This window comes from Trachemys scripta, chromosome 18 (genome assembly GCF_013100865.1).
Source record: "Trachemys scripta elegans isolate TJP31775 chromosome 18, CAS_Tse_1.0, whole genome shotgun sequence".
Lineage (NCBI taxonomy): Eukaryota > Metazoa > Chordata > Testudines > Emydidae > Trachemys > Trachemys scripta.
In genome coordinates this window covers 12,049,288-12,067,893 of record NC_048315.1, presented here as the reverse complement: position 1 = coordinate 12,067,893, position 18,606 = coordinate 12,049,288, and the positions used below count along the sequence as shown (strand labels likewise).

At 46.9% G+C, this 18,606-nt stretch overlaps 2 protein-coding genes across 3 annotated transcripts in view; both read right to left on the bottom strand.

Annotated features, from left to right (window-relative positions):
- Nucleotides 1–181: 181 nt before the first annotated feature.
- LOC117867318 (F-box only protein 39-like) lies at nt 182–2,546 on the bottom strand. Its single transcript, XM_034752203.1, has 3 exons — nt 1,487–2,546; nt 1,102–1,278; nt 182–310 (listed from the first exon to the last, which is right to left on the bottom strand). Exons 1-3 carry the CDS (start codon nt 2,498–2,500, stop codon nt 182–184), a joined length of 1,320 nt encoding a protein of 439 aa, XP_034608094.1. The 5' UTR covers nt 2,501–2,546.
- Nucleotides 2,547–6,989: 4,443 nt separating this feature from the next.
- XAF1 (XIAP associated factor 1) overlaps nt 6,990–18,606 on the bottom strand; it is a 19,059-nt gene continuing 7,442 nt past the window's right edge. For both annotated transcript variants that reach the window (XM_034752940.1, XM_034752941.1), the window contains 7 exons: nt 16,407–16,542; nt 15,571–15,627; nt 14,319–14,577; nt 13,600–13,667; nt 12,486–12,833; nt 10,022–10,091; nt 6,990–8,628 (listed from right to left, as the gene is read on the bottom strand). In XM_034752940.1, the coding sequence (XP_034608831.1) occupies nt 8,615–8,628; nt 10,022–10,091; nt 12,486–12,833; nt 13,600–13,667; nt 14,319–14,577; nt 15,571–15,627; nt 16,407–16,542 (952 nt within the window). In that variant the 3' untranslated portion in view covers nt 6,990–8,614. The remainder of the gene's footprint in view (nt 8,629–10,021; nt 10,092–12,485; nt 12,834–13,599; nt 13,668–14,318; nt 14,578–15,570; nt 15,628–16,406; nt 16,543–18,606) is intronic.

Here is an 18,606-nt window from a genome sequence, read left to right as displayed (position 1 = left end):
TGGGCCTCTAAAATTGCTCACTGCTTGTTACAGTTCTAGTGGACTTTCCCTTTCAGTGGCTTTCCCTTTCAGGGACATTGCTAATACTATTAGTCTCCGCACAGACTTCCTTAGAGGAACAGATCAGACATTTCCTAGTGTGACTGGTTTTTATTTTAACTCCTGGCTCATCACACACTGCTCACACCATTGGGTAGGCGATGACAAAATAATTAAGCTCTGAGTCAATCAGGTTTCTGAACTTCTTGTAAATGTCTCGCAGCAGTCGGTCCTCTTCGCTGGTCTCATGCCTGGTTGTGTAAATCCTCACCTGTGTGGATGGACAGCAATCACAAGACACACAAAGCAGCCACTGCAGTTCAGCTAGTAATAGGGAGAAGCCCAGGTGGCTGTTGAGACTGCTAGCTAAGCCAGCCAGCTAATAAATGTGGTCAAATCCTGAAGTCCTTACACAGTTTTTGCTCAGACAAGATTCCCAGGGACATCAGTGAGAACTTGCCTAATTACAGACTGAGTGAAAATCTAGGCTTCCCTGCCTTTTGGGATTTCAACAGCAGAATAGCTGGGAAAAAGAGTGCCTCATTCTCTGCCCCAAGAACCCCTTGATCCCCAGGATCAGCTCTTGGGTCTCTGCTGGAGGCACGGGGCTCTGGGGTTCTGCTAGCTCCCTGGCGGGATGATTTCCCCTGGCTGCAGCTGTCCCTGCCCACGATTCAGGAGAGCATCCCTATTCAGGATGGAATATAAGCACATGTTTATATGAAGTCAATAGGACTTACGGATGTGTTTAAATGTTTTCTTGAATAAGGACCTTCTTTATAGGGGGCTCCCCAGCACGGAGAGGGATTCTGGAAGAGGTGACACCGGGGTTATCATGACCTTTTCTGAGCATTCTCTGTGGGGCTGGTCAGGACTTGGGAGACCCGTCTCTGCGAGTGACCCTTGGGAATACACGTAGGATTCTTACACTTCCTCACAACCCCTTTCCCTGCATATTAATGGTAACTTTCAAACCACATTCAGAGGCAGGCCTGCATTAGTATGTTCGTAAACTACATTTTGATGGGGTGGAGGGCAGGAGGTTTGGAAAGAGCTTTTTACCTTTATGGTACACAAGACACATTTCCCTTCTGCCCGATTTTGCAGCAGCCTCTCCACAAATGCCACACTGAGGAAGGCCCAGACTTTGAGGAAGAACAGCCTCTCGCACGATAACACAAGCTGCAGCAGCTCCTCATCCAGCAATTCATGGTCATTGTTGAACTCTAGCGTTAATTTCTTGAAAATAAATAACAGTGTCAATGTCGGGACCAACGGGCAGGACAGTTATGTGCGGGACTCATCTCTTGTGAAAACTGCCTTGTGGAGCTCTAATGACCTCATGGGTCAGGGTTTCACTTTTACACTGACAATTTGGTACAACGCCCACACAGCTACCTGGTTAGATTAGTGACAAAACGGTAAAATTTTGCTGTTCCCACCATACCTGCAGAATGTGCTTGTAGGCTGGTAAGAGATTGGTGAGGGTCGGCCTCATCGACCAATCCGGGTCACTGAAATAGCAGCTCCGTAGACTGATGCTCCTGAGTGGGATCTCGGCTAAAAGTATCCTGGCTAGACTGTTGTGCTTCATGACTCTTTCAAAGAAGAAGTTCACTTTCAGTTTGGGTGCTCTCTTGGCTAGGTTGGCCCAGGACATCCCCCAAACCACCTGCCCATGAGGGTCATGGATATGGCACTTGATGTTTATAGTCCAGAGAGAATGGGCGTTGTGCTCGCACAGGATGTCCAGCAATTCATCCGAGATGCAGTTGTAATTGAGAGTCAGGATGACCAGGTTGCGGAACGTGGACATAGTCTGGTGGAACAAGGAGCTGCTGTAGATGGAAAGATGGTGGCTGAAGAAGTCTTCTATGTTGATTTCGGAGGCAAAACTTTTGTTTTTCAAGTAGCTCAAAGAGCTCAAAAGCTCACAGCCTTCTTCCAGCGTCACTCTTGCTCCTTTCAGGTTGAGATAATCAAGGTGCTTGCTCATTCTTTTCAGGAAAGTACTTACGTTCTTGATGAACTGAGTCCTGATCCCATTTTTCCAGACCAATCGGTCCAATTCCAGATGCTGAATAGTCAGGGATACCAGGCGGCTGTTACATTTGCCCAAGCGCGAGAGAAGCCCCCTCATAGTCACTTGAAATTTTCGGGTCAACACAGCATTGTAAGGGTTCAGGAACTTGATCTCTAGGTGTTCCAAGTACTTGCCGAATCTCTTGACGTACCACAGAGCAGATTCAAACTCGGATGTGTTTGACCTGGACGGCCGCCCACTGAAGGTGATTGTTCTGGTTCTCCAGAGAGAGCCTGAGTACATGGCTTGATTCCATTTTTTACAGACTAAAGCAGCCCGAGATCTGTCTCTGTCGTCTAGCCACCAGAACATGTTGCTCAGGCAGACGTCAGGCAAATAGGCCCAGCAGCTCTGCTCCGGTTCACTGTCATCCTCCATGAAGGAGACAGTCAGTTCCTGTTGGGTGCAGAATCAAACCTAGATGGTTTCTAGATCAGGAAGGCTGTGGCTAGTTTGTTTGCTGCAACGAGAACGTTCCAAGTGAATAACCAAAATCCTGCCTCTTTACATCCGAACGCCGGTGACCACATGAGCTCTTGGGTCTAAACTGTGATCTAACCGAAAGAGAAAATAAGCATTATGCTGTTATGCTGATAGCTGGAGACAATAAAAGGCATGAGGACTACGCAGAGCTAAATCACATGGGTTGAAAGGCTTACTTGATTGCCAGTGCAAGGGGCTAGAGTATTGTTTTGCAAGGTGTGCATACACAAGCGTGCACATATATTAAAGGAAACCAGCAGAAAGCCAGAGACGCCGTTGTGAGTGCGACCCTGAGGTTATGTTCATTAGGAAAAAAGGTGTGTTAACTTGAGTTAACTAAAGTAAACTCCTAGGGAAGACAAGGCAGTTTGTAGTTTTCATGCAAGTTAGCGGGTCGAGTTAAAAACCACTTGCTCACTTGTGTGACAACTTCAACTGCCTCCTCTTCACTAGGATTTACTTCAAGTTATCTAACTCATGTTAAGAATATACTTCATTGTCTCCAGCAAAGACGAGGCCTGAGAGGAAACAGAGACAGAGCTTCTGGGCACAGAACTTGCTGGAGTGGCAGTCCTGGGAATTTCTGAGCAAGGAAATTGCCTGGTGTCTGTTTCTACTTTGTTCAGGGAGACAGGACTTGATGTACATTCTTTGTAAGTTAACAGGATTGCAACAAAGAAATACCTGACTCATATAATCAATTTCTCCTCTCAACAGAAACAACCCTGCAAAGCTCCAAGCGTTGGCTCACTGCTCAGGCCAAAGAGGAAATGGTAAAATTATAGCAACAGCAAAGGACACTCTTTCAGTTCCTTGGCCTCCAATAACGCTTAAACCTTGGATGGTAAAATGATATAGAAGTTCCAGATCAATTTGTTAAATTTTCTATCTATGCAGACTCCAGAAGCTCCTGGAAAACACCAATGTAATTGAAGATGGCTTTTCTGCGTGATCAGTTATTTCTTGAGCAGCCGCAACTCAGTGTGCTTGGTACTGTACAAAGAGTTGCTTTCCGTTGTACTGCACAGATTAACTGCACTGCCTGAGATGGACCAGCGAAACCTGATGATTTCAGCTGCTCTTCTGGGTTAACATGACAGCCTGTTTGGGTGGCACTGTAAAGACCTGCTGAAGCTTTCCAAAAAACTTTGAAAATTGGTCTATTGAAACATCACATCCAGGGAGTCAGGGAAATAAACATTAGGCTGTTCAGCCAATGGAGTGATCCAATCATTCAGTCCATTTTAGGAGTCCAGTGTGGTCCAGTGGATAAGGCACAGGTAGGGAGTCAGGAAACCTGAGGGAGGGTTGTAAAAATGAGTCGATAAAGGCATGTGATGCAAGAGGAATTAGTTACCGGTTCTGATTTCCATGCTGGACTGGTGGGAAGGCATTCATACCCCAGCACTCTTCCCCCCTCTGAGCTTGTCCTGGCAGGGCTCAGTGGGCACTGAGACATGTCATGTGCCTGCACTCAGCCATTATGAGGGAACAGCAGATAGCTTCTGTGATGTCGCAGGCACAGCCTGGCTTTATCCCAGTACAAATGGGGAGGAAGTCGGTTGACCAGTGTCCTTGATGTGAAGGCAGGAAGTAGAGAAAGCTGCATTGCTTGGGAGCTCAGTGCAAACAGCACACAAGGAACCTTGGGGGCTGCTGCAGTACATTCTCCCTTTCCCTCTACGAAACCAGGTGATGCGTCTGGAAGCTGCAAGGGAAGAAAGTGGTGCTTGCTCCAGCTTTTAACCTAGGAGCCCCACACCTCATGCATGCAATGCAGGCTGGTTTCCACTTATGACAAGATAGTGCTTCCATCCTTTTATAGACCACTCAACGCAAAACAAGCGTATGGAATAATCTGCACATATTTGCTCAGTTTTCTGACACTGGGTTTTGATCTGCTTGAGGAAGATGTTAGGCTAGAGTTTCCCTCATAGTTTTCACTTATTTAACATGTTACGGATCAAATGCATCTGAAGCTGGTGGATTGTAAATATTTTTGCACTCATCGGAGAGTGAATTTATCTTTACAGAAAATAGCCCCACAGCACTCAAGCTTTAGGTTAAGTAGCTAAAATCACTTTCATCCCTGCGGCAGTGAAATTGGAAAGAAAGCTGTACTCTCTCAAGCACCACCCACAAGTTGAGCCCCACCCACTCGTGACACCAGTATAAGGTGCTACTCACAGTATACTGTTCAGATTTTCCTAATATGATCATCCCTACATGCTTTGATTAGCTGTGAAGTAAACAAAGCTAACATTTGAACAGTCATTCTTAACTTCAACTTCAGGTTTAACACCCCATTGAGATGAATGAGAGCAACTCCCAGCTCCCTGCGCTATGGTTGTAGGTTGTCCACATACTCAAGCAGACTTGTCACTGTGTCAGTACAACTTTTGAAAATTCTCTTTGTAACAACAAGGGATATATATTTATATTTACACAAACACTTAGGTTTTTGGAGCACAAGCTGGCTGTTCCATTCAACCCCAGCCCATTTGGTTTAATTGTTGTACCACAGTGTTTTGTTTTACATGTGACCCACATGCCAGAGAAGTCAAAGCATGAGTGCACCAGGGTTCTACAACCTTGCTTTTAACTCTGATGGGCCTGAGCCAATGCTTATGCTCAGCGAGGCGCGTCCCAGGGTTTGAGGGGGTTGAAATACAGATCTGATTTACAGCCCAAGTTCCATCTCTTGTTTTTTGGTGGCTGTCCTTATGTTACTACACCCAAATGGCTGCTATTAAACAGAGAGGGCGGTTAGCAAGAGAATCCAATTCTGCCCTTAGACTTCAGTGGGAATTGCACACATGTGTCTGAAGATCAAATTTAGCCCATATAGAAGATGCAGCAGTTGGTGGCACGGCCGATCTAGTTATCATACTTATCAGCTCTCCATTACTGTAGTTATCTGAGCACTTCACAGTCCTTGATGTTGTTATTCTCACAACATCCCTGCGAGTTAGAGTAGTTGTAACAAAGTGGCCTGCTCCTCTAAAGGCCAGGGGGTGCCAGCCCTGTTCCATTATCACACCCAGCTGGGAAGGGATCAGGTGATCCCTGTAAAGGGCTGAAAGGGGCTCATTGAGAAGAAAACTACAGAAAGCAAACAGGCTTCTGTGGCAGGCCTCGGAACAAAGGGTGAGGCCTTTGTTGTTTGCTTTGGTCAAGGGACTAGCTTTGTTTGGTGAGTTTTATGTTTGAATAATAAAGTGAGGAAGAGGACCTATTCCAGACTCTGGGCAGGGTGTCAGACTAATGGGCTACAGAAATGCTGCTGTTATGCCCCTTTTACAGATGGTAAATTGAGCCCTACAGAGGCTAGGCGACTTGCCTGAGCTCTCACAAGACATCTGTGGTAGAGCAGGGATTTGAACCTAGCTCTCCCACTTCCTAAACTAGGAGCCTAGCTACCAAACAAGCCTTTAATGAATCTGCCTTTATCTAATCCCAGCCCCCTGCAGCTATGTCTCTATCTGCTTCCCAGGGCTAAGCAAGCAGGGGTTTTTTGGAGTCTCATGTCTTTGGTGGATTCAGTCCATATTGAGCTGTTATGAGTCAAATTCATCCCTGCTATGAGCAGGACCAACACTCCATGAAGGCAGTGGAGTTAAACCTGAATTTGTTCCCATCTGCCCTTGTTTGCAGGGGGCTAAATGCTTCTCTGTTAAAACCTGTACAACTCCATTGACCTAAGGGGGGTTGCTGTAGGGGAGGGGGTTCGCAGGGTTATAGCAGACTTTGTTCTGGACTCCCAGGGAATTAATGAGAGGCTGGGGGTGGGGGTGGAAAACTTTTTGTTCCAATGAAATTTAAAATATATTGTTCACTCACTCGCCTCCCCCACCCTTTTCCCCATCTCCTTGGACCCCTCCCATAATCAACCTGCTATGTTAATTATTATTTCCAGTGATGTGGAGTTTAACATGATTACCACAATCAGCCAAGGAGTATGACCTTCCGCCCCCGCCACCCCAGCCCACCGTCTGAAACATTTGCTACAGTTACTGGGCTACATTGCAGCACCGCGGCTCTCCCTCTCAATGGAGGGAGGGGATTCTAATGATGAGTGCTGGTTAGAACAGTATTTCTGTGGGGAAAAAATTGAAGCTGTTTTTAGTTCAAAGGGTTTGAAACAGACCCAATTATAATTAATTTCCTGCAAATAAAAGTCTAGGTCCCAAAGACCCCAGATCTAGGCCTCTGTGTGCTGTGCAGACAAAAATGAAGAGACTAATCTAGTCGATCTTTCTATTATAATAAAAAATTATTGGAGTAGCGCTGAGGAACAAACCCCAGTCAAGGATCAGGGCCCCGTTGTGGTAAGGCTTTGCACAGACAATAAATGCTCTTTGCTTCAGAGACAATACAATCTTACGGATTTTTGCACATTACAATGACTTGGGATACTAAATTTATTATCCTATGCACACCTGTAAAACAAACACTGAATGTAAAATAATGTAAGAAACTGCTACAGAGTGTGAGTTAGCCCTTATACCCCAGCTACACACCCATTCCCCCCCAAAAAACAATTGTGTAGCTATCTATATTCCATAACATGGAGTTGTTCAGCAGATATTTAGGATGGGCTTGTCAAAAGCGATGGACATCTTTAAAAGTCAGCTATTGACTTCAGTGGAAGCAATGAGTTGGCTAGTGCTGGCAGCCTTGGAAAATCCCATCCTGCTTAGAGCTATCTTGTAGGTCTCATTTCGATAGTCAAACTTGGTTCATTCTGATAGCTGGACGTTTTGCTGATGAGAACATGAGATGGGAAGCAAAGGGTATCCGGTCACGTTTTAGTGGCTTGGCAGTCTGGCTTCTTCAGATAACATAAATCAACATTCATTTTCAAATGGATTGATGAACTGGGTGAGAACGCACTTAGCAAACAATTTCACTTGATTGCTGCACTCCGCTTCCAGCAACCAGTGGATAGGATCACATACCGCAAGGAGCACTCCAGCGCAGGGAAAACATGGTACCAATGAAATAACCTTATGTGTTCACAGTTAACATTTTTATTTGTTCCCACTCGACTAGAGTTCAACATCTGCCTCAATATACAACCCCCACTAGCGCTGGAGATTTAACTTTTCCACCATTTGCCTCTGTCAGTTCAAGGTGAAGCAGTTTGGGCTCAGTAGTACCAGGGACTGAACACTCATCTTCCAATGAGGGTGCTCAGCACTTGGGGGCTAAGCCGTGTGGGCTACAGTCCTGCAATCCATGGCTAAGCTCCCATAAAGTTCAATGAGACCAGTATTTAGCCCTTTGTTGTGCTGGGCCGAACCTTGAAGCAGTGAGGCCCTCAGCTCTCACTGAAGTCAATGGGAATGGCAGATGCTCAGCATCGGGCCCAATACATCTATAGTGCTTCTAAATTCCTTGAGGGGAAATATTTTCCCAAGTAAGTGACCATGATGCATAGGCTGCTCTCAGTGGTGAGGTGTGTGTGTGTGTGTGTGTGTGGTTGGCTGGAAGAGAAGGGCTGTGAACGAGCCCAGCAGACCTGAGTACAACCTGTCTAGTGGTGTGGGATGGATCACTATGGGAAGTTAGGGTCAAAGTTGAAAGCCAATACCTTGAAGGCTTCAGTGGAAGCACTGAAGGCCAAGTACTTCTGTTACGTTACTGTACCTTCAGCCGCGACACACCAATATAGCTGAGAGGAGAATGGGATCTTTAACCTCCACTCTTGTAACAGGCAGGGCACAGAGAACAAGTGAGTCCCTAAGGAGGGACTACATGTTAATGCCCAAAAGGATGGCACTCGTTGGGGCACAACTGTGCAGAGCTTTATGGTGGAGCTTGAAGATGAGCCTATTTGGTTCAGAATAAATTTCCGAGAATGGTTCTTTGTTCTTAGTCTAGTGTAGGAAGCATGACGCTTTTATTCGCTATGTATAAAGCCATGTGTTTAGAATGCCGTTACTAGCGCTGAACTGAAGCCTGGGGTCTGGTGGGGCGTCTCTGGTTCCAGTTTCTTCCAGGAGTGCCTTAGAAAGGCTCCTCTGTAAAACAAACAAAACCCAATGTAATTTTTTTTATTTTACAATGAATAGGTAAGCCCATGAATGTATGCCCTTACCTCCCCCAACCCATTTTGGCTGAGTCCATTAGAACAGTCCAAAGTACAAGGGAAGTGAATACAAACTATGTAATGAAGGGGTAAGTATTTAAAGGTACGATCCTGTAGTCCACAGTCAGCTAAAACTCCCTTTAATTTCACACTGTGGTGCATTCTCTGTTTAAGTTGTATGACCTCTTTTAATGTGTAAATATGCTGCCTCCAGAGAAAGGCAGCCATTTTGTGTTCAGGTTGGTGCAGTCTGTCTGAGGAGAGACATACACTGTATTCTCTTTCATGGACTTTTGTTCTTGGTATTTTTTCCCCTTGATATAAAACAAGGATAGTTCTGGCTAAAAGTATAAGGTAGCATTTTTGTTTATGGAAAATATTATACAAAGCAATGGGAGATTGTCCTGAGTAAGGACTGCAGGATTAGGCCCAAAGTCCTTACAGTTAACATCACTTAGGCCAGGTCTGTGCACTGCTTTTGCACGGGTATAACTGTCAAGGGAATTATTATTATGGTTTTATCAGTACAGTTACTCTGGTACAACCCCTAGTGTGGATGCCATTATACCGGTATAAAGGTGCCTTATAGCTTATGCCCCTTTGCATACAGAAATAAACACCTTTAGACTGGTGAATGGGCCCAATTATTAGTGAGGTTATACTGGTTTTATTATAACAGCATAATTAAAGTTGTATAACACAGGTGGCTGCACAAGCCCTTAATGAAGATGGGATTACTAGAAACTTGTTGTTGGTTCTCAGTGTTGTCGTGCATCTTGAGTACCTAAAATCCTGTCTGCTAGGACAGCTGACGGCCTCATACTTTATACAAAGACAGCAGGGAGCTGATTTTAAATTCCTAATGAATTTATGAAAATCAGTATGAAAATGCTGATATGTTTATTTTAAAGTCTCCCACAGGAGAGTGGCTATAAAATTCAGTATTGACCTGTGGCAGCTTATTCAAGTGGAAAGCACATAAGACTAGATGTTAGGAGCACCCAAGTTCTAGTCTCTCTGCCTCTGCCTTAATGTGTAGCTTTGGGTGGTTGCAATCCAGCTAGGGCCAAATTCAAGCATTCCTACTGAGTTAGCTTGACAAGGGTATGGGGGCCTTGAAGATCAGAGCATGGTGTCTAAACATGGAGACTGTATAGGTATACATACCACTATCCTCATTGAAATACCCAGCTGCCCTGTGATTCTTTGATCCTTAACGTTTCCAGAGGCACCTGCTCTGGGAAATGCCCCATCATCCTGATTAACCCAGCAACTGTAGATGTCTCTAACTGAGTTCTACGTATTTCTTAGAAATATTATAGTACCTTGTTTTCCAGGACTCCATTTTGGTTTCCTCCTGAGATTTTGCAAAGAAGCTAGACGCAGACATTTTTTCTGAACAAATGAATAATAATGACCATGAATACAAAAGAACATAGCCCTGCATCCTTAATGTATCCACACTTGGTTAGGAGACAACTGGGTCTCTGCACCAGGCCTTGAGACCTGAGGCTCATAGACTTTAAGGTCAGAAGGAACCATTATGATCGTCTAGTCTGACCTCCTGCACAACGCAGGCCACAGAATCTCACCCAACCACTCCTGTATCAAACCTATGTCTGAGCCACTGAAGTCCTCAAATCGTGGTTTAAAGACTTCAAGGTGCAGAGAATCTTCCAGCAAGTGACCCGTGCCCCACGCTGCAGAGGAAGGTGAAAACCCCCCAGGGCGTCTGCCAATCTGCCCTGGAGGAAAATTCCTTCCCGACCCCAAATATGGCGATCAGCTAAACCCTGAGCATGTGGGCAAAACTCACCAGCCAGACACCCAGGAAAGAGTTCTCTGTAGTAACTCAGATCCCACCCCATCTAACATCCCATCACAGGCCATTGGGCATATTTACCGCTAATAGTCAAAGATGAATTAATTGCCAAAATTAGGCTATCTCATCATACCATCCCCTCCATAGACTTATCAAGCTCAGTCTTGAAGCCAGATATGTCTTTTGCCCCCACTACTCCCCTTGGAAGGCCGTTCCAGAACTTCACTCTTCTGATGGTTAGAAACCTTCGTCTAATTTCAAGTCTAAACTTCCTGATGGCCAGTTTATATCCATTTGTTCTTGTGTCCACATTGGTACTGAGTTTAAATAATTCAGCTCTGTCCTTGCTACAGCATAACCCTAATCACACTCCCCATGCTGTATGTATGTATTGGGAAGGGAAGGGGGACGAAGAGGATGAGTACCTTGCAGGATCTGACCCTAGAGTCCAGGGGCCTGACTCATAGTTACTCCATTACTGCATTTGAGGCAGGGATGGGAGGGAGAGTAAAGGAGGTTTTAAGCCATCTTTGCCACCTCTGTATTCTGGGGCTATGCAGGAGCGTGTCCATGGTCCCTTATGAACCCTGGGAAGCAGGCAATAGCCATGCGCCTGGTCACACTGCAGATCCCCCTCCTACACCAGGGGATGGGAATACAGCTGTGCAGAAACCTTATGCCAGCGTTATACTGGCTCTGCTCAGGGGCTTTCCTTTGGGGGCTGTTTGCACCCCCTTTAAGGCCCCTTCGTGCTGTCAGTAGTGTGAAAGGCCCTTAGCATCAAGCCCAGTGTGATTTGCCAGACCAGATTCTCAGTTCATTTAAAATAGGCATAGCCCCATTGACTTCAATGGATCTATGCCAGTCGGCACCCATGAGTCACAGCTGCAAGACTAGACCCTAAATACTAAGTGCTGATTCTCCACTTTGTTACACCAGCTTTACATTGGTGTAACTTCCCCCAAATTAGGCAGAAGACAGATGTTGTGGAGGGCAGAGTCAGGCAGTGTCAATCCAGAGTAATTCCATTAAAGTCAGTGGAACATAGGACTGGAAGAGCCCTCCAGGGTCATCAAGCCCCTTCCCTTGCTGCCACAGGCAACCCATCCTATAACCCTGTTCATAAGCTTATCAAGCTCCATCTTAAAACTAGTTAGGTGGTTTGCCCTTCCTACTGCAAGGCTGTTTTGGAACCTTACTCCTGTGATGGTTAGAAAACTTCTTCTAATTTCCAGCCTGAATTTATTCATGGCCAATTTATACCCATTTGTTCTTGACAGCCAACGCTGCCCTTCAGCTTAAAGAGTAGTGAAGTTCTGCTGGACTGACATGAATGTAAACAAAAATGGAATCTGGTCGTTTGTCTACTCCATGCCCAGGTCAGGGCTGCGCATGCTGCCAGCCCTCAATAAGTAGGAATAACAGAAGAAGCAGGTGTGACTGTGAGCTGAAGTGTCATTGGTCTCTAGACTGAGGTTGTCTAAAGTCCAGTTGTCCCCATAGACGCTGACTTCCCCTCTGCCCGGTAGGTAGTCAACCCCCCTGCTCCTGGCCCCGCCTCTTCCCACCCCTGCACTGCCCTTGCCCCGCCCCCATTCCACCCCTTCCCCAAAGTCCCCACCCCTTCCCATGCCCATTCCACCCCTTTCCCCCATATCCCCGCCTCTTCTCCGCCTCCTCCCCGAGTGTGCCGCGTCCCCTTTCCTCCCCCTCCCTCCTGGAAAGTTCTAAGCACTACCAAACAGCTGTTAGGTTGCAGGGGAGGGGGGCGGGAAGCGCTGGGAGGGGGAGAAGTGGGGATGCAGAGCAATCGGGGGCGGGAAAGGAGGCGAGGAGGGGGAGCTTGGCTGTCAGTGGATGCAGAGCACCCGCTAATTTTTCCCCGTGGGTGCCTCTGGCTGTCCCCAGCACCCCTTCACTGTCCACCGTCACCAAGAGTGTGCAGCGGGGTACGTAGCATTTCTCACCTCGTGCTTCCTTAGAGTCGGACCTGGGAGGAGGATATTGCACTGGGAACAGGTCACCAACACATCGTAAGTCATTGGGTCTTCAAGCGCCTTCGGCAGTACGGGATCCACTGTGGCAGTGAAAGCAGGGCGGCCTGCTGACTTTTTGTTCTTCAGTGGCTTGAGTGAGGGCCTGGAGGCAGAAGATAAGTCCTTTTCCTTCCGCTTCGGGCGAACGTCCTTCCACGCCACGGCTGCATTCTCACGGCGGGGAGACTTAACCAGAGAGGCAGGTGGGAGCGGGCGGGATTTTGTAACTGACTGTCTGGCGAGAATATCCGCGAGTTTGGAGAGCGGGCTGCACTCGGTCTGTGGCGGACAGTTAAAAAGAATAATGATAGAACAAAGGAAATAGCCAGATGGTGAACCAATGAGGGGTGCCCTTGATGGTGTTGGGGAAAAGGGACAGTCTGCACAGCGATTTAATATCAGAAAGACTTAAAAACATCAGAATGAGATAATGGGAGACTAAACGCCAATAAAGATGGAGGTCTTAAAAAATAGTGGGGAGGGAGAAAGGTTCTACAAAATCGACTACAACTAAAAGTCCCCTCTGGGGTGGGGGAGTCAGTGTTTGCAGGTGGTTTACAAAGAGAGGAGGATGGAGTCCAGGTAGATGCTCCAATGGGGAGTGAGGTTCTCATTAGAAGCTTCTGCAGCAAAGGCACCATCAAACTGGCTCAAAGGTTAGTGGCAGCCCTTTCAGAACAGAAACCCCTCAGGGCAACAGAGCTGGGGCCTACGTTCTTCAGGGCTTTATTAACCAGTCTATCTCAATGTGCCACTGCCTAGGCAGTGGGTGAGAAGGATGCAGGGGGCATGTAATGTCACAGCTGTTTGCATTCTGCATCAGCAGTGAGAGGCTAAGAGCCCTGCCAAGGACTGGTGCTAAAGGCCAAGCTCATGGTCACGAGGGCATGTGTAGCTGTTGCCAGCTGGCCGTGGGATAGCAATGGCTGTGCAAACTGAGCAGCCAAAACATGTCCTACCGAATCCAACAGGTGGCTTTCGACAGAAAAGGCCTGGCTTGAATGAGGCCCAAGCTCTTTGCAGGTTTAGTTCCCAAACCACTTACCAAGTGTTGGAGGTACTGGTCATCTGGGAAGTACTTATTGCACTGCTGACAAAGATTGTCACTGAGACCTTCAGAGGAAAAAGGGAAAGCGATCTATTGGTAATGCGCAGAGCTGGCACGAGTCAGTAAAATACCATACCCAGGCTCCTCAAACTCGGGTCACGCTGACCAGTCCTAGAGGCACCTGATCCAAACACCACTGAACTTCAAGGGACCAGAGCCTAAGGCAGATATGGATCTGGATTTCGCTGTTGGCCCCCATTAAATAAACTCAGGTTCTGACCTTCCCTTCCCTCCCTGCTGAACTTTGGAGTGGTTGAAATCTGAGTCTGGATCCACATTTCGCACATCAGGACCATCTCTACTTAGTGCTATGCTACGAAGGATTGTATATTTCCCAGTGAGTACGTTCTTGCTCTCTATCCCCCATTGTTCTTTGTGGTGCCTACCAATGCACATGCAGAGCAACTCCAGTGACATCAGCATAGCTGCTCTGGATTGACAATTGTGGATGTAGTTCAGAGCAGAACTTGGCCCTTTAGCTGTGGCTGGTTAGACAAGAACCCCTTGTGGGGACTTTCACACTATACAGGGCAACCTGGATTATCAAGAGTCCTAGAGAATTGTGAATACCGTAATTACAGATAACTGGGAATTTCCAAAGCAACAGGTGCTGGAGTGATGTAACCCTGTTACAGATCATGAGGGATTTTGGGTACCTGAGGGTGGGAGAATCGAGGTCTGACGAGGAGACTCCTCACTGGGTTGATAGTGCATCTCACCATTGCTTGATAGCTTCTTGCCATTCTGACAAACGTCTTTGTGCTTGTCCAAGTCCTTGTACATGATGTATTTGTTACACTCCCAACAGAGCTCCGTGCGACTACCGCAGGCCTCCTGGTGCCTCTGCAGCTTATTGAAGGGCATTTCCAGCTCGCAGAATGTGCATTTCATTGATCGCTCATTACATTCATTGGACTGCATGTGGGCAGAGAAAATTATTGCAAATAGTAAATCAAAGCCGAAAGCATAAGGATGTTGGGCTGCAGCAATCGCTGCCAGCTCTGAAAATGTCCCCGCTAACCATAGGCACCAACTTCTCCTGGCGCTGGTGGGTGCTCGACTCTCCCACCCCCGCCCAGACTCCACCCCTGCCCCGCCCCCATTCCAACCCCTTCCCCAAAGTCTCCGCCCCCTCCCTGCCCCTATTGGACCCCTAAATCCCTGCCCCTGCCTCCTCCCCTGAGCGCACCGCATTCCCGCTCCTCCCCCTCCCTCCCACAGCTTGTTACGCCACAAAACAGCTGTTTCGTGGTGGCAAGCGCTGGGTGGAGAAGCAGGGATGCTGCGCTCTCAGGGGAGGAGGCGGAGTGTGGAGGTGAGCTGGGGCAGGGGCGGTGGGGAGCTGCCAGTGGGTGCAGAGCACCCACCAATTTTTCCCTGTGGGTGCTCCAGCCCAGGAGCACCCACAGAGTCGGCATCTATGCCGCTAACTTCTCAATCCTCATCTTGTTCCACATCTCCTTCCTAACCATTCCCACCGTCTGCTTCTCCCACCTCAGCATTGCACCTTCTTGCAGGTCATCTCTATGCTTAGAATGGCCTCTCACTTTTCAAAGCCTCCTCCCTAGAATTGTGAGAGACGTGAGCTTGGACGGCAGGGCAGAAGTGCCACTGTCCATGAAAAGAGTGGACCCCATGAGATGTGCAGAGGTCATAGACTCTCCTAGACAATCCCTGCAAAACTACATGGGAAGAGGAGGGTAGGGACAGTGCGCACCATGCTTATTTAAGTGTAAAATGTTCTGTTAAATTAAACTAAGGAATGACTGTCATGCTTAAGCTGTCTGACTCGGGCGCTGTTACATTTCAGCAGGCAAGCTGTTTATTTTGCAGTCGTTCCTTTTCAGTGCATCTCAAGGTGATTTGTCAAAGATGATCTGAATAGGATTCTGATATCACTCTACTCACCTCATGATTCTCCAGCAGGTATTTCTGCATGCTTTGGTGACACAGTTTACATCTGACCTGAAAGTGAAGGGGGGGAAAAAGATTTAGTAGGTTGCCTAAGGGAAAATACGAAACAGATCATGGGGGAACACTTCAAAGATGCCTGGTGGCATCTCATGCCATCTCATTGCCTAGGATGGCATCTCTATTTTCATCCCATTTGATGAAAAGCTGGTGGAGATCGTAGTTTTTGCAACAGGGACTGAGCTATGTTATGCAAGATTTAGTGGAAAATACAATTCTGATCTGGCTGTTCAAATGCAGGATTTGGCCATTTTATTCAGGCATCCAAGCCTGAAAGTTCGCCACGCTCAATGCTAAGGACAAGAGCCACAAATTTATTTAGGGTCCTAACTCCCACTGATTTCAATGGAAGTTAGGATTCTATAGCCCTATCGATTTAGGGACAGATGCTCCATTGGTGTAAGATACCATCGCTCTATTGACATCAATGGAGTTATGATGATTTACACTTGCTGAAGATGGCTCCAGTAGGACCTGACTCCCCGTTCTGTTACGCTAGTTTTATGCACTGAAATCAATGGCGTTACACCAGCATATAACAGGCGTAACAGAGTGGGGTCAGGTCTGTGTGTTCGAGGCCACACACCCTCAGCTTGAGCATATAAGTGCCATGTGGCTGGATGGGAGCTGTGAGCAGGGAGGAGAGGATATTTTCTGCTCTTCAGCTATAGATGTTCGTTGCTATTTGACATCCAATAGCATGGCCAGGCTAAAACGAAACCTAGCTCATAACTGGGAGCGCTTGTTATTTCAGGAAATAGAGCAACTCTCACCTGCTTATGTGCTTCTTCCTGATGCTCCTCCATCTCCTTTAGAGCAATAGGTTCATCGCATTCTGGACAGATAGCGAGAAACCGCATGCAGTGGGCCTCGTGGAGAGAGAAATTGGCAGCAGACACATCTCGTTTACTGTGTGGCATGGAAGGGGGAAGGAAAGGAATGTTACTGGACCTCCTTTAACTCAACTGGCTTGTCCCTGAAAACTAGAGATGAATATTTATAGTTGTGCCCTGTTTGGCTGAGACATTTGGACTCCAGTACTGAGGTTGTGCTGTTCTACTATGAACATCTTTAAAGGGGACAGGCACTGTCAGTGGATTTAGGCCCAAAATATCTGGGTCTGATTCTCCTTTCACACACGTGCGAATCAGGAATAACTCCAACTGAGTCACACAGGGGTAAAGTTGATGCGAGAGGAGAATTGGGCCCTATATTCAGATGGGGAGCTGTGAAGTTTGGAGGTGGATTCCATCTGTCCTCAAGTTTGGAGAACTTTGGTGTTCAATGGATCTAGGACAGCGTACATCAGTTGAGGATCTACTCCATAGATTTTTGGTCACGATTATGATAATCTGTTTAGGGTTCCCAAGGCTGGGAAGATAGGTATGGGTTCCCGCTAGGCCAGTGGCTCTCAACCTTTCCAGATTACTGTACCCTAGGGGTTCTCAAACTGATGGTTGGGACCCCTCAGGGGGTCACGAGGTTATTACATGGGGGGTCATGAGCTGTCAGCCTCCACCCGAAACCCTGCTTCGCCTCCAGCATTTATAATAGTGTTAAATATATAAAAAGTGTTTTTAATTGATAAGGGGGGGGTTGCATTTGGAGGCTTGCTATGTGAAAAGGGTCACCAGTACAATAGTTTGAGAACCACTGCTGTACCCCTTTCAGGAGACTATAAAAGGGTTCAAAAAAGAACTAGATAAGTTCATGGAGGACAGGTCCATCAATGGCTATTAGCCAGGATGGGCAGGGATGGTGTCCCTAGCCTCTGTTTGCCAGAAGCTGGGAATGGGCGACGGGAAGGATCACTTGATGATTCCCTGTTCTGTTCATTCCCTCTGAGGCACCTGGCATTGGCCACTGTCAGGAGACAGGATACTGGGCTAGATGGACCTTTGGTCTGATCCAGTATGACCATTCTTATGTTCTTGGGAGTCTGATCTGTCTTGTGTACCCCCAAGTTTCACCTCACTTAAAAACTACTTGCTTACAAAATCAGACACAAAAATACAAGAGTGTCACAGCACACTATTCTGGGAAAATTGCTGACTGTCTTATTTTTACCATATAATTAGAAAATAAATCCACTGGAATATCAATATTGTACTTACATTTCAGTGTATAGAGCAGTATAAACAAGTCAATGGCTGTATGAAATTTTAGCTTGTACTGACTTTGCTAGTGCTTTTTCTGTAGCCTATTGTAAAACTAGGCAAATATCTAGATGTGTTGATGTTCTCTCTGCAGGACCTCTGCCTACCCCTGGCTGAGAACCACTACCCTAGGCTGCCATAGGGACCCATGCTATTAATGGGAGGATGAAGAGACTGATTAGCCTGGATGGGGGAACTTTTGGGGACTTAGCCAGAGAGTTAAGTCATTTTGGTGGCGGAAAGAACCATTGGGCATGAGGGGAAACTGAGGCACTGACCGGGTTTGGAGGCACCTTGCTACAGATCCCTATTTCAGATTCCATGAAAACTAACTTTCCCTGTTGGCTGGTTATTCCATAATCAGGGAATTCCCTCAGCTTCTTTTGAAGCAGTTGGTACTTGCTGTTGCCAGAGACAGATGAGTCTCTGGTCTGACCCAGTGTGGCATTTCCTGTGTTCCTAGGTGTGTGCACATAGAAGCAGAATGTGGACAGTAACCAACGGGGAAGGATCTGTCCATGATAAAGGAAAAAGTGTGGTTTTAAAATGCAAAAATAGTTAAAAACTCTTGGCAGCTTGTTTGCAAAGTTGAACACAAAGCAGATAACCCTTCCAACCGCATTGCTGCTGGCTGCCTCAACAACCTGGCCTGCCCCTGCCTTCCTCCTCACTGAGAGAGACTAAGGGGAGCTCTTTAGAGTAGTGTCAGAGGGGTAGCTGTGTTAGTCTGTATCCACAAAAACAACGAGGAGGCCAGTGGCACCTTAAAGACCAACAGATTTATTTGGGCTTAATCTGTTAGTCTTTAAGGTGCCAC